At 51.2% G+C, this 25,890-nt stretch overlaps 1 protein-coding gene across 2 annotated transcripts in view; it reads right to left on the bottom strand.

Annotated features, from left to right (window-relative positions):
- Positions 1–1,270: 1,270 nt before the first annotated feature.
- Positions 1,271–25,890, bottom strand: part of ADAMTS7 (ADAM metallopeptidase with thrombospondin type 1 motif 7) — a 50,529-nt gene continuing 25,909 nt past the window's right edge. Inside the window, exons 19-24 of one of the 2 annotated variants that reach the window (XM_054078258.1) lie at positions 21,572–23,359; positions 19,585–19,737; positions 18,541–18,714; positions 17,521–17,667; positions 17,144–17,303; positions 1,271–6,510 (exon numbers count right to left, since the gene is read on the bottom strand). In XM_054078258.1, coding sequence (XP_053934233.1) covers positions 6,338–6,510; positions 17,144–17,303; positions 17,521–17,667; positions 18,541–18,714; positions 19,585–19,737; positions 21,572–23,359 — 2,595 coding nt within the window. In that variant the 3' untranslated portion in view covers positions 1,271–6,337. Of the gene's footprint in view, positions 6,511–17,143; positions 17,304–17,520; positions 17,668–18,540; positions 18,715–19,584; positions 19,738–19,762; positions 19,946–21,571; positions 23,360–25,890 lie in introns of those variants that run through there. The other variant, XM_054078259.1, reaches the window with a different exon arrangement.

The following is a 25,890-nucleotide window of genomic DNA, read 5'->3' as shown; positions in this document are numbered from 1 at the left end:
ATATGGACTAGTTAGCAATGCTACCTAATGACTCGGCTTTTAATCCCTTCTGTATTACGGTCATCCTCACCGTTGGTGGAGCCCAGAAAAGCTCCAGAAAAATTCTGGAAAGGCAAAATTAGGAGCCCTAATTTAGGGTGCAAATTAGATCAATAAGAGCTGGGTCCGTCCTTTCAGATGTGCTGAGCTCACAAATTGAGGCTTATAGTTTCCCTAAATGCCACTGAAAAAGGGGGAAAATACAAAAAAAATTGCATTTTCCTGGGTAATTTTTGTTTTGCCAGGCATCCCTGCGTTCCTGGGTTTAGCCGAGCCGCCCTTCGGTCCCCTCTCCCCATTCCCAAAGTGCCATTTCTTTTGAGAGATGGTTTATTTATTGGGGTCTTTCTCTTATTTTATTTTTGTTTTGTTTTGTTTTATTTTATATTGTTTTGTTTTATTTTATTTTATGATTATTTTTTTTAATTATTTTCAATTTTCCAGTGGGAGAAAGCAATAGGTGCGGCACGGAGAGCGGGACTGTGGGAAGAGCATCCGCCTCCACACTGCGTCCTGGGAGCGGAGCAAGACCACGTCATTTATCTCCCATCCATAGGGCAAAATGGGATTTTATCATTCCCCAAGGGAAAAATAGGGATTTTGGGGGTGACCTGGGATGTGCTGGAAAGAAGGTGGGTGGTGGTCACGAAGGCAGAAGCTCCTGAGGAGCCACCCCAACCTGCCCCGGAGTGGGAAGTAGAAGCATTCCCAGCACTCTGCCCCAAAACCAGCTGGTTTAGAGCCTCTTTGTCTAAAATCCCAGGAATTCCCCTCAGAGTGGCCGCCGGGCTCCAGAGTGAGGATGTCCCTGAGGGTGGGTGGAAGGGCTCCAGCCTCATCCTCCCTTTCCTCACCTTCGTGGCACAAAGAGCAGCAGGAACAGCGGAGCTGACTCAGGCAACGCCTTCAAACAGTGATGGAGAGAGAGAAATGGGTATTTCTTTGGAGATATACATATTTCCTTTTATATATATTTAATATATATAAAGAAAATCTATTAAAAGAATATATATCCTATATATAAAGACAAACATATATTTAAAAATTTATATATTCTATACATAAAATACATAAAAGAATATATAGAAGAAATATGTTTCTATATTTTATTTTTTATATATAATACATATTTATGGATATAAAGAAATATATAGAGATAAATACATATAAAGAATATATATTTCTTTATATATTTTATATATTTCCGTTGGAAGAAATATATAAAAGTATGTACTATATATAAAGAATATATATTTCTTTTTATGTGTTTATATATTTCCTCTATATAAAGAAATACGTTTCTTTATATGTATTTATATGTTTCTTTATAGAGACTGTCTATAAAGAAATATATAAAAGAAATATTGACATGTATTAAGAAAATACAGTTTTAAATCTATTTCTTTATATATATGTGAAAGTATATATAAAGAAATATATATGGATTATATATGGAATATATATAGGAAATGCATTTCTTTATATATATTAAATATACTTATGTGTGTTTATATATATATACACACATAAAGAAAAATATATAAAAGAAATCTATATACTTCTATCCCAATCTCTCCATCTGCAGTCCCGGTGGGCACTCGGCTTGCAGTGGGCACGGAGCCGCTGGAATGGGGCGTTCCATGGGCTCATCCCCACATCCCACGGTAGCTCCTTCCCAGCCCTCCCTCCTGCAAAGGGCCGCGTTATGGGGCAACAAATGTGTTTTTTTTCCAGAGCGGTGTGAATGTACTGACTACTGGGCAGGAGAGGGGGCTGCGGCGTGGTAATTATTGTTATTTTTAATGGAAATTTTTTAAAGTAATTTATGTCTGCTGCGTGTAAATTAAAACAAAAGTCTGTATTGTAAGAGGATATATTATCCCGTGTCATCCGCGCTAGGAATTGTTTAAAAACAGAAAACAGAGAAATAAAAGTGTAATTCTATAAAGGTGAAGGGTCGCTGGTGGGAGCCGCCGAGGCTGGGGCGCTGCGGGTGCCCTCGCGCAGCGCTGGCGGTGCGGTGCTCCGCTCCTCCCGCTCATTAAAGAGCAATAACGAGGAGCACCTTGCGCTGGGTTTGGTGCTGAGCGAGAACGGGGGCTCCCGTGCCCCATCCGCCTCGGGCCGGGGCTGTACTGCCGCCTCCTGCCTCCTCAGGTTAGTTATTGTTGCACTATGTAATTCAGATTATTTATAGTCAGATCATTTCTAGTTAGTTATATACAGATTGTTTTCATTTAGATTATTTTAAGTTTATATTGAGTTTCTTTATTTTCACCTTATTTCTAATCAGGTTATTCATATTAATCCAATTTGTAGTCAGATCGTTTATTTTTCATGTATTTGTATTCAGGTTATGTCATATTTTACAAAGGCACGTAGTGATAGGACGAGGGAGAATGGCTTTAAATTGGAGAGGGGCACGTTTAGATTAGACATAAGGAGGAGTTTCTTCACGCTGAGGGTGGGGAGGCCCTGGCCCAGGTTGCCCAGAGCAGTGGTGGCTGCCCCATCCCTGGAGGGGTTCAAGGCCAGGTTGGATGGGGCTTGGAGCAACCAGATCCAGTGGGAGGTGTCCCTGCCCATGGCAGGGAGTTGGAACTGGATGATCTTTCAGGTCCCATCCAACCCAAACCATTCTGTGAGTCGATGATAACTGGAGGGTTTACCTGGCACTGAGCCGTGTGGCAGCAGATGGAGTTCAGCCATCTCCGAAGGGGAAAAGGATTCTTATTCATGAGTTGGTGGGGCTCATTGAGAGGACTTTAGTGTTCTTTAGGGAACTTATATTGACTCCGATGCACTTCCTTGTACTGCTGTGGAGAGATTCTTTACTTCAGCGGATTATTTTGCCTCTGGTGGACTTGTTTAGACTTCACTAGACTTTTTTTTCTTTAATTCAGTGGACCTGTCTTGACTTAAATGGACTTAATCGATTGACACCAGTGGACTTGTGTTGACTTCAGTGCCCTTCTTTGGGCTTCAGTAAGTTTGGTTTTGTTTCAGTGGACGTGTTCTGACTTCAGTGGACTTGTTTTGAATTCAGTAGATGTATTTTGAAGTGTTTGATAGATATGTATTTGACCTTTTTGAAGTCAAAACAGGTCATCTGAAGTCCAGATAAGTCAATCAAAGTCAAAACTAATCTACTAAATTTAAAATACTTCATTTGAACTCAAAACAAATCCCTTAAAGTCAAGGAAATCCACTGAAATCAAAAGATACCCATAGAAGTCAAAACAAGTCCTCTTAAGTGAAACCTGGTCTGTTGAAGTCCACTGAAGGCAAAACAAGTCCATGAAGGTCAAAAAATTCTGTCAGAACCTCTGAAGTCAAAAGAAATCCAGTGGGGTGGAAGGGCTTCCTTGAACTCACAACAAGTCCCCTGAATTCGAAACAAGTCAATTGAACTCAAGACTAGTCTAATGAAGTCAAAATAAGCCCACTTCAGTCAAAACCGGTTTACTGAAGAAAAAACAAGTCCCTTGAAATCAAAACAAGTCCAGTGAAGTGAAGATAGGTCCACTGAAGTAAAAAAAATTTGTTGAAGTCAAAAACCAGTCCATTGCCATCAAAAGAATTCCACTGACGTTAAAACAAGTTCCTGAAGGTAAAAGAGTTCCATCAAAGCCAAAACAAGTCCTGTGAAGGCTTTGCTTCAGTATCAGTTGCTGTTGCAATGAAGCTTGTCTAGATTTGTATAAATGTACATTCCTGCCTTAAACCCCAGCCCTCAGCTCCAGTTAAGCCGGGGTTGGTATCCAGCCCGTACTGGGAGGTGACCGGGCTGCAAGAACAGAATTCCCTGTCGTCTCAGACAGCTCGGAAGAGAAACTGAATGGTTTTCAGTCAGGCCAAGTAAAAACGAGAGGGCAAAGGTCTTGGAGACTTTGTCCCCCCCATTGCTGCATTTCACAATGAGTGGGAATCGCCCCCTTTACTCTGTGCCAAATGAAGCGTGCGAGGTTTGCGGTGCCCGGCTTCAATGGGGTCTTTCTGAAGTAATGAACCAAAAGCATCTTAGAATGACAAAGTGAATGCATCCTGGTCGCCACGCATCCTGTATCGCCGATGAAAAGCACGATCGAGGGCTCTTCCGACTGTGCTGGTCAGAGCCCAGGCCCTTTGGGAGGCTCGGAGGGAAGGCTCTGCCGGTGGTCTCTGGTCAAATGCATTTCCCCTCTTTCAGCTGAAAACCATTCCCCCTTATCCTGTCCCTGCACTCACTGATCGAGAGCCTCTCCTCAGCTTTCCTGGAGCCCCTTTCAGCACTGGAAGCTGCTCTAAGGTCTCCCCAGAGCCTTCTCCAGGCTCAACAACTCCAACTCTCTCAGCCTGTCCTTGTGCGAGAGGTGCTCCAGCCCTCAGATCATCCTCATGGCCTCCTCTGGACACACTCCATCAGATCCATGTCCTTCTAGAGCTGAGGACTCCAGAACTGAACACTGGACTCCAGCTGGGATTTCACCAGAGCAGAGCAGAGGGGCAGAATCCTCTCCCTGCTGGTCCCACTGCTTTGGATGCAGCCCAGGACACTGTTGGCTTTCTCGGCTGAGTGCACGTTGCTGGCTCGCATTGAGCTTATCATCCATCAACACCCCCAAGTCCCAATCCCCTCCAGTGAGCCCAGTACCTAAAGGGTCTCCACCGAACTGTAGTTTCAGTGAAAAATCCCGTGAAATTCCCCAAGGAGTAGAGAAAATACAAAACCCTTCCCTTTTCTTCAGTAACTATTTAATTTAACACACTCGTGAGCTATAGCCATTAACCCCCAACACATTTAGAGGCTATCCCTTAGCAAAACATGGGAGTGTGATGAAAGCATGGGATGGATGGTGCTGCTGAGAAGGAAAACAGAACTGAACACAGGCTCTGTGAACATGAAAATTTACACCACGTTGGAAAGTAATATAACACAAATGGTGAAGTCATGGCTTGTGTTTTACATAGAAGATTTCCCCTGTTCTGGGACCGAACATTGTTCCCGACAGCGGAGGTGAAGAAAAAACACCCCCTGGACTGTGTGACCGCACGGCGTGGCCGATGCTGTCCTGCCTTTCTCCGTGCCCTCCAATGCAAATAGGATCTCCTTCCCCGCCTCCCAGTTTCTGGGTGTCCTCTATAGCCTGAAGCATCATACAGAAATGAATTCCTACCAAAAATGCTCCTGACCCTCCTCAGGGCCCAATCTAACAGCAAATCCTCCCTGGGGCAGGGAGGGACTAACGTACAGCATCCCCAGACCAGGCGGAAGGGCTGTGCTGGCTGACGGCTGCTCCTCGTCCAATATCGATATTATAGTTAAAAGAATCAACTAACCTTAACAGAGGTGAATCTATATAAGCAGAGAGGGGGTATTTAGCTAATAAGAACACAGGAAAACACCTCCATCAACCATTACACTGCTACGCTGTAACTGCATACGGAAATGCAGGTGTGTAAGCACAGGGAGGCAGCGAAGGGGATGCCCTGCCCTTCCCCTCTCCTTTACAAACCAGGGAATGATATTGTGGTTTTGGGGTCCTAATGCATCATTTCACTGGTCCCTGTCCCCAGAGTGATGGGGGCAGTGGCTTTGACAGAGAAAGCCAGGAGCAGAGAGACAAGGGTCTGGAGTGTATGCACACACCACGAGTCTGGGACTCGTGGCAGTAAGTAAAGCCGATACTTTATAGCTCTGCCCTGTCTCCATCTCCTAAATTATGGCTATTCCGCTTCAGTGCGTAAACAGTTTAATGAAAATTACAGAAATGGGTTGTCAGCTTCAAGACCCTTAAGGAAAAAAAAACAAACCTAAGCCAGCCGTCCGGCTGTGCTGGTGGAATGCTGGATGCTCACTTCAGACATATAAAAACAATAACAAAAGACAAGAGGTTTGTGCTGGCCTGCCAACACCATCTAGAGGCTGAAAACATCAAATGATAGCACCATAAGCATTTCTGGGAGGTTTCCCCGGAATCATTGCTGCTCTCGGTTTCCACCCCCCGGAACGTTTCCCTGCTGTTTGCCCAGGGCCAGCGTTACCTGATGGAGGGTCCTGGCTGCTCCGGCATCTCCCGTGGGACCCGCACACCCAGCCCATGCCAGACCTTATCTTTCAGACCAATGGTTTGAGCACCGTTAGAGTGTAGCACAAATAAAAGAAATCAAGCCTTGCCCATGTTTCGAAAGAGCCGTGGTGGCACCGGCCGGCACTGCCACGGGACGAGACAGAGCCCCAAGTCCTGGCTGTGACCCAGGTCCCTCTGGGAGCCACCGCCGCGGGTCCTGGTGCTTCTCCCCATCAGGGATGGTGCTGTCACCTCCTGGAGGCACGCTCGTCCCCACGGTCGTGGCCGGGTGCCGCGTGGTGCCCGTGCTGACGGCAGCTTTGGCAGCACTGGAGATGGACCGTTGGGAGGTGGCACCTTCCCAGGAGGCGCAGGGTCTGGCAGAAGCCGAACGTCAAGCGGTCGCGCTCACAGGTGAAGCCTGGAGGGGAGGCGAGAAGGCAAAGACAGCGTTATTGGCAGTGCGGTTATCAGGCATTTGATGCAAAAATTGGCATGTAGTTGGCAGAGATAAACACAGCCCTCAGCAGAGGGCAGAGCACACCTTCATCTGGGTACTGAGCATCCTCGTTATTTCCAATTGCCAGCAGAAACACTGCCTCTGCTGCTGTCTAGAGCTCTGCAACACCTTCCTGGGCAGCAAAACTATATGCGGGAGTGGGGCTGTGCCCAAGGCTCACTCCTGAGGACAAGGGTCCATGCTGGAGTCTGGGAGAGGCAACCAACCTCCCAGCAATGACATCTCTTCCCAGTCCCCAGACCGTTACCTGCAATGCCAGCAGAACGTGGCAGAAAGGCAATAACCCATTTCTCTTTACATTGTGTCCTGATTATTTTGAGAACCCACATCATCTGCTCTGCTTCCTGCAGGTGTCTCGGAAGCTTCCAAACAACATCAACGCTGCTTCAAGGACGAGCTTTGTTTTGGGAGCCGCTGATCCCGCACCAGTGCTCAGTCTCAGTGCGGGGGCAGCGCTGGGAGCAGCTGGGGCACCCGTCCCACCCGGCCACTCGCAGGCTGAGCAAACCGCTTGCAGAAACCGCTGCTTCTCTGTAAACAGTATGGAAATGGCCAGCTGGGGTGTTTGGTCCCGCCCTGGGGTTCACAGCAGGGAGAGATGAGAGCACTCCAAAAGAAACCATGCCCTTTGCGGTATGGTAGGGCAGAACATCTCACCGCCCCAGGACACCCTTGCACCCACCACCGCATGCAGCAAGCCATGGTGCCATGCATCGCATGGGACGTGGCAAGGAGGGAACAGCCCTCCCCTGTGCTGGGGCTGCAGAAAGCAGCCCCAGTGGCTCCCGGCTCTATCGCCAACCAGACTGGGCTCAAACTGGCTGCAGCTTGGCTTAGTTACAGCAGCAGAGACCCATCACCAATATACATTGGTTAGAAGCAAATGTGGATGGTTTGCTTTCATTTTTAATTTCCTCCTATTCTACTTTATATCAAATTGCCTCACTGAGCTGCCAGCACCTCCCCCAGCTGTGTAAGACATTTAAATTACATCAGGTCTGTCTAATTTCACCTTCCATTACAAGTGATTACAATAAATCCCAGCTCTTCTCTGACAAAGAGTAGAGTTGATGCTCCCTGGGTGGACACGCAGGGCTGGTACCCCTGGTTCCCCCATGCTGCCTCTCTCGGGGCAAGCTCAGCCCTGGACCATGCTGAGCAGATGCAGAAACAGGGTAAGAAAATTGTCTTTTCCTCTTTCTCAGGACACTTCTCTGCTGAGGAAACACCAGGACTGAGCTGCAGGAGCCCTCACTGACCACTGCTTCTCTTGAACAAAAGGCTTTGCTGAGGGAAAGGCTGCTGCCCCGATTCCCACGGGGGGGACAAGCCACTCTACAGCGGTGAATGCAAAGGACACAGCAGATGCACACCAGAGACTTTCCCCCCATTTGGGATTTCAATCACAGCCTTCACCCCCTTCCCCCCAGCAAGGAGGTCACTATGCTGCTCTAAAATTAATTTTCTATTTCAGTAGAGGTATTTCCTCTCAAGCAGCTGCTATTTCTGCCCAGCAATAGCGGCTCTGTGCCCCGAAGAATCCATTTAACACAAAGACTACCGCCTGCCAGTGCTGTTGGACCCAACAGCTGCCAACAGACTGGGAACACGTGCTGGATCCCAGCCCTGCATCCCACTCCCAGGCTGGGGTTTGGTCCAACCCCCTGGATACTGGGCGATAATGCGGGGTTTTTTTCCTAGTGGTTGAGCAAAGCAGACAAGGAACTGCTGCAAAGCCAGGAGCAGCACACATCCCCAGAGCTGCCCTGAGAGCAGCCAGGCTGTGCGAGAGCACCAGAGCCAGCTGGGAAAAGGGAAGCGTTTGCTCATGTGATGCTCCCTCAGGGTCTCAGGGATGGTATTCCCTGGGAGCATCCCTGTGATTTCACATGGCATCCCCCGAACCTCAGGGCCCTTTGGCATTGGAACACTTGAGCGCACAAACCACGTGCATTCTCACGTGCACGAGCTGCAGGACACGGGCAGCTCAAGCAGGGATCCTAAAACACCTCTGGTGTCCAATGAGCGAGAAAAGCCCAAGGACACGTTAGCCTGGAACCCACCTTGACGGCAACACCTTAAACGCGCTGGTGCCCAGCTCTGGCTTCACACACTGACCTCAGCCCCATCTCCCCTCAGGCAGGATTTGGGCATCATTTACTCTTCACTGGGGTGTGATTGGGCAACCAATCCTGCCCTGACCTGTGCTTCCTGCGAGATTTATAAACCCACAGTGCTTTGAATTACTGGTTTTAGAAGCAATCTTGAGTAGGAGAGATGGGAAACACAGTGAGGGCTCCTAGCAGGCACGGACAGGGGCTGGTGAGCTCCAGGGGATTAATTATTCCCTACATTGCATGGAACAAGCGTAACAGCAATAGAGATTCTATGGTGTTTAGAAGAACTCAGCTAACAGTACTGCATGGATGGATGGGAATGTCCCTGGTGTTGCGGAGGGTTGGCTCCGCAGTCCTGACAATGCTCCTGGGGGGATGCCTGGCTGAGGCAGACCCCACCGAGCACCTCGGTATTTTTAGCACGCTGCCGCGGTGCCTCGCTGGGCTCCCTGCTTATCACAACGCTCTTCCTAGAAAGCCATTTATGGATCACAACCAAGTTGCCTCCTGCCTTCCCTTGACAGAGCTGCAAAGGCCAGGCTTCTGGAGCCTCTCCCTGGAAGGTAGCTTTCCAGGACCAGAGGTCATGGGTTAGCTCTTTCCAGTCCCCTTTCCAACAGGTCAGCACCCTGGATGCTGGCATTGTAACTCCCGCCCCTGCAGTACATGAAGCCATACACGTAAATAAGACCATCGGTCTCCTGGCAGGAGTTATTTCTCCTTTTACATCACATTATTTGCAAAGGTACGAGCCTGCAGCAGAATAAAATGTTTAGTCTGGAGAAGAGGAGGCTGCGGGGAGACCTCATCACTCTCTGCAGCTCCCAGAAAGGAGGTGGTAGCAAGGAAAGGGTAGGCTCTTCTCCCAAGTAACAAGTGACAGGATGAGAGAAAAAGGCCTCAAGTTGCACCAGGGGAGGTCTAGATTGGCTATTAGGAAAAAATTCTTTACTGACAGAGTGGTGAAGCACTGGCAGAGGCTGCCCAGGGCAGTGGGGGATTCTCCATCCCAAAAGGGATTCAAAAAGCATGTCAATGTGGCACTTTGGGATATGGATTAGTGGTCATAGTAGGGTTGTATTGATGGTTGCACTGGAAGAACTTAGAGATCTTTTCAAACCTTAACAATTCTATGACTCTATGATTCTAAGATCCGGGATGGGCTTAGCAGAGGGTGGAGAAGAGCCCCCACCCTCGGCTGGAGGCATTGCTGCAGCCGCTCTGCTGCCCTTACCGAGAGCTGGCAGTGGGGTCTGGGGTCCCAAAGCATTTGAATACCATGAAGTCAATGGGAGCTGTTGAGCACTCACCGTTTTTCCACATCAGGCCACGCTTCGGTTTGATACAGCATCTCAGCGCGGATGTGTGCAGGGTCAAGCTCAGGTCTGAAAATCTTGGCTGAGCTCAGGATTCCTCCCTGGAATTTGGCCTTGGTCAAGGGAAGCTGTAATAAGCACTTCATTTGTCAGCTCTTCAGAAAGGGTCCCTCCAGAATTGACCCGATTCTCATTTAATCCTTTTACTGTCATATTTTTCTATTAACATTTTTCTTTCTGTGCAATCCTAACACTTCCCTCAGTCTAAGTCTATGCCAAATTTTCATCATCTAAAGAATCACAAAGAATCAAGTTGGAAAAGACCCACTGGATCATTGAGTCCAACCATTCCTAACACTCCCTTAAACCATGTCCTTAAGCACTTCATCCACCCGTTCCTTAAACGCCTCCAGGGAAGGCGACTCGACCACCTCCCTGGGCAGCTGTTCCAGTGCCCGATGACTCTTTCCGTGAAAATTTTTTTTCTGATATCCAGCCTGAACCTCCCCTGGTGGAACTTGAGGCCATTCCCTCTTGTCCTGTCCCCTGTCACTTGGGAGAAGAGCCCAGCTCCCTCCTCTCCACAACCTCCTTTCAGGCAGTTGTAGAATAGTTTAAAGCAAGATTTTTAAAATCCAGGCTAAGTCATCACATTAGAGACTGAACCCCCCACTTTTTTGGCTGTTTTTTTAAGTTGGCATGGAAGTCGCTTTAAATTTCATTTAAGCTTCTGCTGCACAGACCTAAGCATTCACTTTGATGCTCCGGAAAAATAAACTTCCTGGAACAGGTTTTGTAAAAACAAGAAAAGGTTGAGCTTGGAGCTGAGCTAGCAAAGCCAGAGGATTGAGCTGCTGACCTCTGGCCTTTGGGATGCTCAGAGAGCCAGTGCTGAATGCAACAAGTATGATCCCGGGGTCCTGCTCCGGGCTCCGTGGGGCGCTCCGCTGGGTATGAGTGCTGGTGAAGGCAGCACCAGAGCGGTGGTGGCTGGGCACTGCCATGTGTGCTCCGCTGCCAGCTCTGCCTGCACAGGTGGGCACTGGCACAGGCACAGCTTGGAAAATGCAGACGGAAGCACAAATTCTGCCCATTTTCAGGTGTCAGCCCTGCTGCTCCTGACTCGCCCAGCCCCAGTGCCGCCACAGAGCCCCCACCGACACCCTCTGAACATGCAGTCTGGGAACTGCAGGCCAGAGGGAGGAACACGCCTGTGCTCTCTAAGGGGTTCGGAGGGATGATCCATTTTATAGCTTCAAGTCGCCCCACGGGAGGTTTAGATTGGATATTGAGAAAAATTTCTTTACAGTAGGAGTGGTGAAGCCCTGGCAGAGGCTGCCCAGGGCAGTGGTGCTGTCTCCATCCCTGAAGGGGTTAAAAACCCCATGGTTTAGTAGACACGGTGTGGCTGGACTGACATTTGGACTGGAAGAGCTTAGAGGGCTTTTCCAACCTTAATGACTCTATGGTTTTGTAGAGTCTCTGGATCCCACAGAGAGAAAGTCTCATTTCCGAAGAGCTGCAGCAGAGCCAGGACTCTCCCCATGCTCTGCAGTGCCTTTTCCTTCCTTCTCATGAATGCAGGGAGGGGGAGAAAAAGCCCACCCTGCTGAAACGAGTCACTGAACATGACCTCTGCCTTCCTCTCCACAATCCAAAACCACTTTAAACACGCCGTGTCCAGAGCTTCCCACAGCCAACCCCGCAAGGAGCAACCAGGCTTGAGCAGGCAGACGTGTTGCATCTGCTGAGCCGTTGCTTGCTTTGCCATTTTTTCACATGAGGACTGAGCAGGGGAACAGCGCTTGGCAGCAGCACTGAGCCCTCCTCTAGTCTGAGACCGAGGGAAAATGAATCCAGGCAGGACCTCCAGCGCACGACTGCAGCGGCTGAGCACTGTTATCATGGAATGGTTTAGGATGGAAGGGACCTTAAAGCCCATCCAGTTCCAACTCCCTGACATTGACAGGGATGCCTCCCACTGGATCAGGTCGCTCCAAGCCCCATCCAACCTGGCCTTGAACACCGCCAGGGATGGAGCAGCCACCACTGCTCTGGGCAACCTGGGCCAGGGCCTCCCCACCCTCACAGGAAAACATTTCTTCCTAAGATCTCGTCTCAATCTCCCCTCTTTCAGCTGAAAACCACTTCCCCTCATCTTATCCCTGCGCTCCCTGATCCAGAGCCCCTCCCCAGCTTTCCTGGAGCTGGAAAGTACTGGAAGTTGCTCTAAGGTCTCACCGGAACATAAGACAGACGAGAAGCAGATTCTTCCACCCTCCTAATGGCTTATCCTGGTCCCCGAGGTCTATTGCAATTTATGCTTTCGAAAACTTAAATCTGTGCAGTGGTTGTCAAAAGGAGGGAGGAGAAGCATCTCCTGCCACCGCCAGGCAAACCAAGATCATTCACACGAAACGCATGCAGCACCACAATAAGGAACCCCCTCGTTCTCATCAGGGCGAGGAAGCGCACCTTTCCAGCTCTGTCTGCCCGAAAGCTACGATGGCATTTTCTCCCACTGCCCAGGCTCTCAGGGAAGCCGTGCCGTGCTGACCTGCTGTGCAGGTGGAACAGGGTGGATTGTTGTCTGGGTGCAAAACAGGACCTGCGCAGCCCCAAACTGCTCGGACCCAGCATCTGCATCAACCCAGGAAGGGCCAACACGGGACGCCTGAGCAGCCTCTGCAGCCAGTGTCACCGAGAGCCTGTTTCTCCCCAAGGGGAAGATGCATAGTGCTCATTTGGCCTATATTTAATAAAAAAGAGGGAATCTTTTCCCAAGCACCCATTTTCCATTGACAGCCGTTGTTAATTAGCAGTAAATAAAGGGCACTTAATGACTCGTACAGCAGCACCTCCCTGTCTTGCACTTGGATCCAGACTTACATGCTCAAATGACAGGGGAAATTGGAATGTGCTGCAACTATTTCTGGCGTGTATCCCTCGCGGACACTTCCAGCTTCATGCAGTACCACGGATAATTTCATTTCCCTACTCAAAGCAAGAAGGAATATAACATTTAATTGCCAATTAATCCTGAGGCAACTAGAAATACAGCCAGACCCTGCATAATGAGCCCAGAGCAGCGCAAACAGCAGCAGCTGAAGAGGGCGTCTGGGATTTGCAGTGGGGAACTTTGCCCCTCAGTCTCCCCAAAGTATCTCTCGTAGCCCCATCAAACCTGGTCCCCTGTGCTGGCTGTTCCCGGGACACAAGGGTGAACTCCATTCCACTCCATCCCTTCCCACTGGCTGGAAACTTTTGTCCCCTTCCTAGAGAAACTGTATCCAGCTTATACATATTCCTTCTTCGGCCAGCTGAGTGCTTTACCTTAATTCCTGTCCCTCGCTGGTACTTAAAGCCTTGAGCAAACAGTTGTGTTTGCTAAAGTGTCTTGGCCAAAGTGAAGAACCAGCTCCATCACCCACTTGGGGTGAATCTGGGGAGCTTGAAGACCCACCCAGTATTGGATCTAGAGAAGCAGGCAGGAGGAAAATATTACTTTTATGATATCTACCACGATCAGTGCCCCACGGGCTGCACGTGTTCAGTCCTGCACAGGGTTGTTTCACCCATCACTGATGACATCAGGCCAAAAGCCACCGCACAGGCACAGCCACTCTATTATCAGTAGTGGGTGACTGCGGCTCAGTTCACCCGTCAGCATCCTGGAAAGCAATTGCTGCTTTCGTGTCTTAAAACTGTTTGACCTGCAGCATAAACTGGCGCTGGTTCCTCCAAGCTCTCACATGGGACCCACTGCTCAGCTCCCTTCCAAGGTGAATGTAAACCAAAGCGCAATACTTAAAACACAGAAATAAACATGCTGTGAGCTTTTTTTTCCAGCTCTCTGAGTTACAAGAAATGATCCGGTAGCAGGAGCGGCTGATGTGGGTGTGAGAGCGATGCTCGGGCACGGCTAGAGATCAGACAGCAGGCGGCTTTCCCAAGCCAGAGGCTGCTTTTATCTCTGCAGCAGCCCTGCCCATGGCCCAGCAAATCTGTTCCTGCTCCTATCACCCAGGAGGAAAGTGATGTCCTCCTTGCCCCCGAACACCAGGAAGGAGCTGCAGAGCTCTCTCGGCTGCTGCCAACATGGGTGAGAGCGATGGCTCTCAGCTCCATGTAGGCTTTCCTGTGCTGGAGTTGCATCTGTTTGAGTTCCTCATCTCAGAGTTGGATAAATGTCCCCAGCCTGGCTGGGGCATTGCACAAGAGGTATCTGGGTGCCTGACAGGCTCTGAGGCTCCCCCAGGAGCTCCCTAAGGACACCGCCATCCTTATCTTCTCCACTCACAGCTGGATGCAGCTGTATAACGACAGGCACATTAAAAACACCCACCCCCTGTGTAATCTTCAATTCATTTATAACCTGGCAACAGAACAAGATTCTGGTTCTTATTAATCCGACCTCCTTTAATTGAAGACAACTGATCGCTGGTAAGATGTTTGTTTATGCTTCATCCGTTCCACCTCTTAAAAATTCATCTGATAATGGTTTTAACATTTAAACTCTGCTGGGGCTATTTGCATTTTTGTGTCCCGCGAGAGCGCAACTGCTCACAAAGACAAATATATGATTTTTCTAGTATCTGTGCACTTCCCGTTACAGGAGATAGAGGCTCTGTGTGCTTTAACATGAATACATGGATCCCTCCAGCCTGCATTAATCTTGTGCAAAGATCCTTTGAGCACAGGAAAAGGCTACAGTTTATGCTCATGCCTTTTCTGGGAGCCTCTGCCTGTGGATTTACACATCTGTGATTTCCTGCCATGTGAAACTTTGTCCCTCTTCATGGTTTGGCAGGAAATGTTTGTATTTCCAAGAGGCGTATCCTGCCCTGGGTTACAGCCAGAGCATTTATGTCATTTTTCATCCAGGACTTTAACATTTCTTTGTGTGCTTCCTACACATCGAAGTGGTTATTCTGGTATAACCTTGGCTACGCTGCATGGCTCCACAGCTCTCATCATCAAACCTGGCATGGAAATTTTCCCTTGACAAAAATAGCCAGAACCGCACATCATTTCTTGAGCAAACCTGACTAATGGTTTCCTAAATGTTGAACTGCTCAAGAGCTGCGAACACAGGAGGGTCACGCAATCATTGAAACAGTGCAGTTTAATGGCCAAGGGCATCCCAACAGCTGGCAGGCACAGTCTCCAAATCCCAGTTAATCAAAGGCAATGCTTCTGCCCTCTCTGGAACAGGTTTTAGGGAAAGCATGGCTGAATACAAGGCAAATACAAAGAGCTGAGAGGCTGACAGCAGAGTCCCAGGCTGCAGAGGGGGACCTCACAGCGCAGCCCCTGGGCTGGCTCCTGCACCCTGGCCACTGGCTGCCACTGCCTTCCTGCTCGCCCTGCTCCTGCTCAGCCCTCTCTTTGTTCAGGAAACCTCCCGAGGGTCTAACGTTTCTATCTTGGCAGACAAAATGCATTTTTTTGTCCAGACACATTAAAAAGATAAGGTGGATTAATGATTAACATGCTAACAGCAATGACATCTAATCCCCACGTTATATTGCTTTTCGGTTTAAGTGCTGTTAACCCTTGCAGCCCACAGATTTCTAGCTTACGAGGAACTGCCTGGTGCCTTGGGATGGATTTCTCTGAGTGAAGGTGAGAAGAGGAACCAACTGAGTACCCGCTGCACAGCCCGGCACAGGGGCTGCACTCAGAGCGGGTAAATGAGGCCGGCACAGTCTGCACGGCTCAGGTTGGAATGGGACGGACTGGCTGGAGCACCTGCTCAGACATACCCAAAAATGCTGGGGAACTCATCTTTTATCTGACTCTCTCATGGTGAGTCCAGGCTTGTTTCAAAAGTTTTGTGTTCTGGATCTTTGTTCCTAAACAGCTTTCTAGTGGTCAGAGAACTTAATCACTTGATATTTCCCTTCTGTCTTCCTTTTTCTGAATTCCAAGCAGCTCCTGAAGCACGTCCTTTTGCCCTGCACCACCCAAACGAAGTGGTCCCTTTGCTGGGCGATGCTGCCTCTGACAAGCACATACCAGCTCACATTTGTGCCAGGAAAACAACCCAAACGCTCAGGACATTTGCAGGCGGTTATAACATTCGCACTTAATTATCGATTAGCCAAGCCAGCCTTGCACAACTCATGTATAAAACACCCTCTCCATCTTCCCCAGACACATTGCTTTTTAGTGGCATCTTCCTTCCTCCCCCATCGCCCCCCTTGCTGCAGAGGGCACTGGCTCCCTGTTAGGCACCGCAAGCACCATGTGCCCGTTGCCCTTCCCTGTGCCCTTACCCCAGCTCGCCCTGCCACCCACCCATCCCACGCGGACGCTGCTGCAGGGCCCTTCCTGGGGTCCTTTCCCAGGAGCAGGACAGCTGGAAGAGTGTAGGGCATGACCTGCTCCGGAAAAACTAATTGAGTGCAGCTCATCTTTCAGCATGGCCAGTTATTGCCAGCACCCTCCTCCAGCCTAGCGGGAGCCTGAGAAGTGAAAGGTGGGGAGAAGGAAAATAAAGAACGAGTCTAAACTTGGTTGGAAAAACCATCCCCAGTTACCGGACCCAGAAATGGGTCGTGTTCTCACACTTCCTTTACTTCATTTCATGGCTTCGAAGAGTCCGCACAGATCCCAGCCAGCACACGGAACACTCACCCAATGCCCACAAACAGGGTGCTGGTTAAATCTCCCCAGCGCACAGCCTGCCAGGTGACACTGCACGGTGACAAGGTGCTGTGACACAGTGCTGTGCCTCCTCACATTCCTGCCTGACCCACAACAAATGTTCAAACCACACACACCTGATGTTCTAACCAGGTATCGCTGCATCAGCCCTGACTTGTCCCGTATGGTACAAAAGGGTCTCCAGCCATGACAGGGGATGGGGATAAAGGACAACGCATCGCTCCTCCATAAAACTGATGATGGAGTTGTCGCCTGCTCTGTTCGGAATATTCCTTAACCGAGAGCCTAGGTGGTTTTCACACCAATCTCAATTATCAGCACATCCCTCAAACACAGCATTTATCCAAAAGGGTGCATGCAGGCTCCTGGGGAGTGAAATCAGCACTCAGAGTTCAGGATGGGCAAGAGGGCTGTGGGGCACCGCTTGCTTACCTGACTCAGAGCTCTCGCAGTCCTGCAGGTTGCACTTCTGGGTGCTCTCGGGCCAGGGCTCGTGGTCGCAGAGGCTGTTGTCCTCCTCAGCCAGCCCCGTCTTGGTGTTGATGCACTTGACCTGGCGCCGCTGGATGCCTCCACCGCAGGGAGCCGTGCACTGCGGGAGCAGGAAAGCCCCATCAGCATGGAGGGACCTGTCCCTACATCCCACAGAGCCACGCCAACGCTGCGCTGTGCCAGCAGCACCATGCCTAGGAGGTCTGCATTGCAGTAACACCCAGTTTGGTTTTGAGGCACGGGTTTCCCCCAGTTCCTTGCATGCTGTGCAAAACCCCATCGAGAGAGGCAGCGTTTTCCCACCCATGCCCGCTCACCTCTCCCCAGGAGCCCACCACCCAGGTGGTGCAGGGATGTGTGTTGCATGTCCGGGTGGCATTGGGCCGTAACATCTCCTCGCAATGTCCTGGTTCTGGACATGTCACCAGCCGCTCCTGCTCCCCACCGCCGCATGACTCCGAGCACTGACGAGACAGAAGCCATGAGAAGGGAAGCCAAAGATGCAAGAGAAAGGCAGACACACTCCATGCATTGGTGTCTTAAGGAAATGCAAGCTCATAGAATCATAGAATGGCTTGAGTTGGAAAAGATCTTAAAGCCCATCCAGTTCCAACCACCCTGCCATGGGCAGGGACACCTCCCACTGGATCATGGGGCTCAAAGCCCCATCCAGCCTGGCCTTGAACCCCTCCAGGGATGGGGCAGCCACAACTTCTTTGGGCAACCTGGGCCAGGGCCCCCCCACCCTCACAGGAAAACATTTCTTCCTAAAACCTCACCTCCATCTCCCCTCTTTCATCTTAAAACCATCCCCCCTTGTCCTATCCCTGCACTCCCTGATCAAGAGCCCCTTTCCTGGAGCCCCTTTCAGTACTGGAAGCTGCTCTAAGGTCTCCCCAGAGCCTTCTCTTCTCCAGGCTGAACAGCCCCAACTCAGGGTGAGCCTGTACTTCAACATGAGGTGCTCCACCACTTACCCTACAAACACCTCCAAACCCACTTCCTGGGTAGAAATGCCCACTTTGCAGCTTGAGCTGCTGTTAGCAGCTGTTTTCCCCACTGCCAATCTGCTGGCAGCAAGCAGGGGCCCCAGCAAAGCATCTGCATGGCCACAGGCAGCTCAGCATCCCTGGCCATGCGCTTGCCCCGCTGCAGCTACTGAGATTTTGCTCTGGGTAAGCAAGCATCGAGCACTGGCCGAACATGCTTCCAGCGAGAGGAAAGATAACTGCAGGTGCAAAACACCCCATCACACGTGCTGTGTGTACCCAGCCAGGAGAGACAGCCCGCTGCAACGCTCTGCCCTCCCGCTCAGCCACCTCCCCAGCAGCCCTTACCTCTCTCCAGGAGGACGTGTACCAGTCCAGGCACGGTGTGCTCCGGCAGGGGAGGTGCGCGGGTGGTTTGTAGAGGACAGCCTGGCAGTGGAAGGGACGTAGGAGCCTCTGGTCTCTGGTGTCAATGCAATGCACGTCCCGAACCTTCATCCCCCCACCGCAGTTCCTGGAGCACTGGAAAACGACAGGAGCATTACGCTGGTGGCAGGGACCAATGCAGGGGGAATCCCTCCAGCAAGAGGAGGTGACCCCAGAGACACACTCTGCTTTGGGTTGAGTTGATATTCAACCTTGTTTTTCTCTAGCACAAGCTAGAGGAAAGTCTGTGCAGCTCTTCTTCTTCCACTTCTTCCACTAACTTCCCTCTGAAATCAATCAGCTTCTACATGTAACGGCCACGGAGTTTTTCCTTACAACTGGTATCTCCCATCTGCACAGCCAAGAAACAGCACCCACCCAGAGCAAGGAGGGTTGCTCCTCCCCACTGTACACCTGGAATTCACCCAATCCAACTGCAAACACCCCCTGGGAGTGTCAATTGGCAAGAATGTTTTCCAGAAACTTTCAAACCTCTCTCCATTTAAGCCAAAACAGGGGAGATTGAGTTGAGGTCTTACGAGGAAATGTTTTGTTGGAAGAGCGGGGAGGCCCTGGCCCAGGTAGCCCAGAGCGGTGGTGGCTGCCCCATCCCTGGAGGTGTCCAAGGCCAGGTTGGATGGGGCTTGGAGCAACCTGATCCAGCGGGAGGTGTCCCTGCCCATGGCTGGATGGGCTTTGAGGTACCTTCCAACTCAAACCATTCCATGACTCTACGATTCCTTTCCATTTTGCAAATTCCTGGCTCTTTAACCAGCCCAAAAGCAGGAAAAATGAAAATATTATTGTGGGATGAAAACGTTTAAACTCTGTGGCAAGTGTAAATCTTTAACCTCTGCCTTTGTGGGCCATGGAACAAGAGCATGGCCTGGGAGCAGGCACCACACTGGCTTTTGTTTTGTCCATGAACTTTCTGGGACCCTCCCCACTGGCCGCATGCCTGCTTACCTTACTCCAGTTCCCCACGCGCCACGATGAACACGGTCTCAGGGAACACCTCCGAGCAGGGACGGGTTTGTTGGCAGCAGCACAGTCGTCGTCGCTGCCGCTGCTGCAGCGCACGGTCCTCCAGATCGCGCCCACGCCGCAGGTGGCCGAGCACTGCAACACACGAGGCCAACTCCTGCTCCTCTCCTCTCCCGCCGGCCCCAGCCTAGCTGTGCCGCAATGTCCCCCATGGCCCGTGGCTGGCTCTGGCCAAGGATGGAGCCTCGTGGCCCAGCAGAAATGTCTCTGGGGACTCAGCTCCTTGCTCCCTCTGAGGGCATCAGGAAGGGTGCCCGTAAAACTGGGATGTGCAGAGGCAGGGCTGTGGGATGGCACGGAGAGAGGAGCTTTCCTGGCACTGCCTAACACAAGACCCAGCCCCATGGAGAACATCCCACCACAAGAAGCCCCTCTCTATGCAGCCCTCACTTTAGGGGCAGAGGGAGGAAAACCCTCCTCCATCACCCATTTCAGTTGTTTCTGGTCTGGCTGGGACTGTCCTTCCTCTCCCTGTTCAGGTTTTGGCTTCCTGGAGGACCCTCATGGCCTGACCCCGGACCCCCGCATCAATGACCGCCACCCCGCGCCAGCGCCCCGGCCACGGCCGCTCGCAGTTTGGTGGGAAACGTGGCAGCACTGGTGACCTCTGCAGCTGGGGCTGCCTTTAGCTTTTGTGTTGCAGGCTGTCTATTAATTAGCACTAATAGCTTCAACCCTTTGACTGCTGTCTCATAAAGCTCTGTTCCACGCCCTCCTTTCGCCGGCACTGCCTGTTCCATGCTTTTTCAGTGTTAAAAGCTCCAGTAAAGACTCTTCTCCACCTGCAAGGCATTGCCTCCACCTCCTCTTGAATCCAGCCCTCGCTGTCCAGACTGATCTGACTTATTTTGTAGAAGCCTTTCCATCTTAAAGCCCTTTGTGGGGCTTTCAAAACATACCCATTCCCTTTGTCTCACAGTGTTGCCACCAGTCCCGTTCAGCGGCAGAGCTCACTCCAACACTTCAGCTCAAGCGATGCTCAAAGCCCTTTTATAAACTCCACATGTGGGGCTGTATTTTTGCTGATATTATGCACTGCCCTGACTGTTAATGGGTCCTTTGTGCAGACGTCTTAAAGGACCCCCCTAGCGCTCAGTCTCCAGTGCTCTGTGACACGGAAGGTTGTTATTTTTGTGCTTTCTGATAAAAGCCCATTCCCGTGAGCTGCAGCAGCTGTTTGGCTGTCACTGCGAACACTGTGCAGCAAACAGCCCTGGGACAGCTTCACAGTAAGAGGATTACTGATAACTACTGATAATTGCTTAATTGCTGATAATTCCCCATTCACTGCATCCTGCACAGCCCCTTCCCCTTAGTCATTTGCAGCCCTGATGCACCTTACAGTTAACATTCACATTTCTGCCACTGCATGGCCTGTTTTAAGACCCCCTCCTCTAATGCAAGAGCAGGAGCTTGCTCTCACGCCAGGGGTTCTCCTTGGGTGCTCAGCCCTGGCACGTGGGGCTCTCTGCTTGCCTGCTCCTCCAGAGATTTGGATGAAGAATGCACTTCCCTGCCCACTATGTACTGCCAGAACCACCCAAGCACCTGCTTTCCCAGGACTCTTCCTGCTGAACAAGGGGAACCCTGCACAGGGAACTGGCCCTCCTGGAGAAGGAAGATCTGCCAGGGCTGATCGCAACTGCACCGGGCTGGGCGGCTCAGCCATGGCAGCAGCTCCTTCTGCTCTGCGATGCTCAGCTCAGAGCATCGCAGAGCACAAGGAGCCGCTGCCAGAGCCAGTGCCCAAGGGAGCAGGACAGGACAGAGAGGCAGTTGGAGGACGTCTGAGCCATACACATTTTTTTTTGCACGCACAGAGCAATGTCCTAGAGACCAGCCAAAAGAGGGACAGGTCCCTCACGACCGTACCAGCCACATCATACTTTTAACGGGGCTCAACACATACCTCGCTCCAGTTCCCGACCTCCCAGCTGGGCATTGCAGTGGCTGCCATGGTGGTTGACAGTGGAAGAAAAGTCGCCTCCTCCTCCATCTCTTCCTTTTCCCAGAGCGGCGGGGGGCCAGGTGTGGGCTGCGATAGCTTGTGTTCCCCATCACTGAAAGCAAACATCCCTGGGGTTTCCCACCATTGCCCTGGCACAGTGCTGCTGAGCAGGATCCCATGGGAATTCTGCTGTACATTGGGTGATGCTGCCCCTGGGCCGTAGGACACCCCCACGGTCCACCACACTGGCAGGGATTCAGTGGGCGATGCTCCTGTTGGGTGCACAGGAGGGCTGTGAGCTGGGACCATGGACACAGCTGGCATCAGGGAATCTTCCTGGATGAGGCCGCTGGAACTGAGCTGGGTGGCTGGCCCAGGCACGGCAGCGGATAAGAATGCTGCTGCAGCAAAGGCTGTAGTGGCCACCAAGGGAGCTGAGGTCAGGGACGTAGGGGTGCGGAGCTGTGGCTGGTGCCCTGCCTGCCCCACAGTGCCCCTCTCAGCACCCATGGGATGGGGACTCACAGCAGGATGGGTGTCGCCAGCAATCCTTCCCACCTCCTGCCCAGGTCCCTGCGGGGTGGGGAAAGACAGACCTGCCCTCTCTGTCTCATGGGCTTGCTCGTCAGCTGCCATCGCTGCGTGCGTGCCCACCATCCTCTCTGGAGTTTCTGCCCACCCTTCCTGCTCCTCTGGGGCAGCACGGTTAGCATTACTGGCGATGACAAGACCCATTTCCCTGGAGTCTTCATGGCTTCTCCCTGCAGAGCTGGCCAAGTCATTCTCCTCACTGGCAGCGCTACGTGGCCCCTCTGTGCTTTCGTGCCCCTCGCTGCTGCTCCCCGGCTCTCCTAGGCTGTCAGATGTGTCTGCGCCATCATCACCTCTGCCAGGGGGCAGTGATGGGGGGGCATTGGCTGCGTGAGTAGCCCAGGGAGTAGGGCTAACAGCTGGAGCATCCTCCCCAAGACTGGTTCTCACCAGTACGTCTTCCTGGGGTTCATCCAGTGGTGGGTGGTTGTGGCTGTTTGCAGAGTCATAGCTCTGGGTAAGTGGGTGCTCCATGTAGTGGGGCACAAGAGTTGCATCCTCCTTCTCACCCATGAAGTTGAGGATGGCATATTTGGGAGTGGCTGTCCCTGCATCTTCAAGGAACACACTTAGGAGGTGATTCCTGGCTAAACCCCCAGACTCCGTCTCTCCTTCACTGTGCACAGGAGCAGAAGCAGTTGTTTTGCTGATCACCAAATGGTCTTTGGTTGCCCCTTCTCCTGGCTTGACAGTATGCAGGACAGTGGCAGGCATCTCCACATCGTTATCACTCAGCTCTGGCTTCTGCCCCTCGCCTTTGGTCTCCTTCTCCAGGAAGGGGTAGTAAGACAGGTCCTCATGGAAGTTGATAAAATTATAATCGTAGTAAAAATCATCAACAAAGACATTTCCTTTCCTGGCTGAGAAGTCCTCCTCAGTGATGATGTTAACCTCATTGGACTCTGGAAGATTTGGAATCAAGGGGTTAAATTTAGCAATGTTGTTGCTGGGGATGTAATCAATCTCATTGAACACCTCTCTGCTGGAGGACCCACTGCCAGACCAGTCTGTGTTGGTGTAGTCTGATTTCTTCTGGCACTGCGGCAAGGAGCAAACGGTTTCCGAGCTGGGTCTTTCTGCAGGGTCACAAGCAGCTCCAGTGCTGTTGCTGCAGTAAACAGGACGCTTCTGTGTCCCGTTTCCGCACGTCACGGAGCACTGGGAAAAAGAGAGAGATGCAGACATCAGGGGCAGGATGCAGGTGGCAGCAGGAGGAGCAGGGAAGGTGTAGCAGTGCCTGTGCCGCTCACTTGTGCTCCCCTCCAAGATACTGAAGTGGGTGCTCGACTGCCCCATGCGCCACGATGTTTTGCGCACAGGGAGAAGGGGCTCTACATCACACCGCCGTGTTTCCACCACCCACCCGGGTTCTGAGATGTCTCGTGTGCCAGTCCCACCTGTGGCAGGATGTCCCCTGTACCAGAGGCCAGGAGCAGGGCGTAGCGGTCACCGAGATGAGCTGTGTTACTGCTGTTCCAGCCCAGCCCCAGGGCTTTCTCCCTGTTAGGGACCATCTCAGGGCAGGGCTGGGGCACAGGGTACTTTGCTCAGGGTGATCCTTGACCTGCACTCCAGCCAGAAACAATTTTCCCAAGAGATGGATATTGTGAAGCGCGTCGAGTAAGATGATCTAATAGTTCTTTTCTGTGACCTATCACCATGAATTGTATCTCTTCTAGAAGAGAATTCTTTGAAACAGGGAAAAATAACATGGGTGTTGTCCTAGCAGGGAAAAAGCCAGGGTCAATAAGCGGCTTTGTTGAGGACACTCCCTCCTCACCATAATGGTCTCTTTGAGATAGTTTAGTATCAAAGGAACCCACAAGCTAGAAAGAAGGACAGAAACATTTTCTGCTGGGTTAGTAAATCATAGCCCTACTGACATCTCACATGGGCAGCACGAGCCATGGGCTGCTGCAGTCTGCGGTGACAAGAGGCACAGAGCACTGGTCCAAGGGCCTTACACAACCCAACAATGACAGTCAGCAAGGCAAACAAACCCAAGGGAGAGGATTGCTGCTGAAATCGCTGCCGTTTGGATGAAAATGGATGGGCTGAGGTGAGGGGTTGACACGCAGCCACTAACACGTGGAAACTCGGAGACTGAGGTGGACGGGCAGAGCTGCTGGGCTGAGCTGTCTGGGAGATGGGCTCCTCAGACGGAATATCCCTGTATTTCAAGCCTCTCTCATCTTTGCTCAGTCTCTGTGAGGGCCAGGAGTCTGGTTGGGACCTGCCCCCATCCCTGTGCCAGTCACTGTGGGCTCCTGGGTGGGTGTCCACCCCATGGGATGTCTCCTCCAGGCAGGTGCTTGCTAGAGGATGCTGACCCCGCAGCCAGGGTCCCATGCTGTGCCGTGCTGGCTGCAACCTCCCCTGCTCTTTGTCTCCTGGCAATGCTGGGTAGAGGTGGAAACGACCCTGAGGACTGTGCCAGCAGGAGGGACAGTCCATAACATCACATGGCACTTCCAGCAGCTTTGTGATGCTGCTAAAACAAAACATTACCACACATTAACATCTGCAGGAGAGGTGCAAGCAAGCTGCTTCTCCCCACGGGGGTGGCACTGTCAAATCAGGGAGAACAGAGGCCAATGCCCTAGCAAATGCCTCCAGCTCCATTCAGGAGATAAATTCCAGATACCAGCAGTTCTTGTAGCGGAAGGAGGGGGCTTATTTGCCATGGCTGGGTTATCAGGAGAGCCTTCAGGACACAGATAAGAACCTGGCTGTTAGGAGCCACAGGGAGGAACACTCAGAGCTTGCAGGATGGTTTAGCATCAAGCACACCACTGCAGGAGGTATCACAGCAGGTTGCACAGTGGGACATGCTCCAACTAGAAGGATGCTCCTGTACGCAAACCCTCATGTATTAACAGACAAATAATGCTTCTGAGTGCACTGATGACCTCTTTGGGAAGTCAATAGAGCTCGACACGGACTGCTTTAGGGTCCCTCTGAAGGCATTAAGTCCTGGGGTTTAAGCCCTCCATTGCTACCCAAACCACAAATAACCCCCTGTGCTTCGGGCATACGTGTGGCTCTGTCTGAGGGCCTGGCGAGTATGAGAAAAGCAACAAATCCCTGTTATTATTGCTGGACAAAAGGACTGACCATGTTTCTGGGAAGCTTCCAAGCCCCTCAAATTTCTCTGCTTACTGGTGGTGTGGAAATGCAGAAGAAAGAGGGTTCTTGCTTTGAGTAAAAGAAGGACAGAAAAATTACAGACATCTCAAACCTCAAGGACATTTTTCCTGCGCTCACAGATCTGTTGATGTCAACAGCAGAGAGAATGATGGTGATGGCTTGTGCTGGCTCTGTGCACAGCACAGTCCCTTGGGCAATTCATTATTTCCCTTTAAACTGCTGCTGCCATCTTTCCTAGCCCTGTAATTGTGGCTTTTGTGGGCCTTGAGATAAATATTTCTGAATAGCTATCATTTGCCTTCAAATTTTCTCTTCACATTTTTATTCCATTTGTTTCTTAGCAACAAGCTCCATTCCCAGGCTCTCTAATTTCTCTCCCGATACTTGTCTACACACTGAACACTTTTTGAAAGCACTGCTTAAATTAGGAGTTATAATTTCCTGGTTAAAACTCTCAACTTGTGGTTAAAGTTGATCCACTGGGCAGCTTTGCCCCAGCACCAGGTCACACTGATGGGGAGCAGATGCCCACAGGCCAGCAC

This window comes from Cuculus canorus, chromosome 12 (genome assembly GCF_017976375.1).
Source record: "Cuculus canorus isolate bCucCan1 chromosome 12, bCucCan1.pri, whole genome shotgun sequence".
NCBI classification, from domain to species: Eukaryota; Metazoa; Chordata; class Aves; order Cuculiformes; family Cuculidae; genus Cuculus; species Cuculus canorus.
This window is presented reverse-complemented; position numbering and strand designations above follow the sequence as displayed.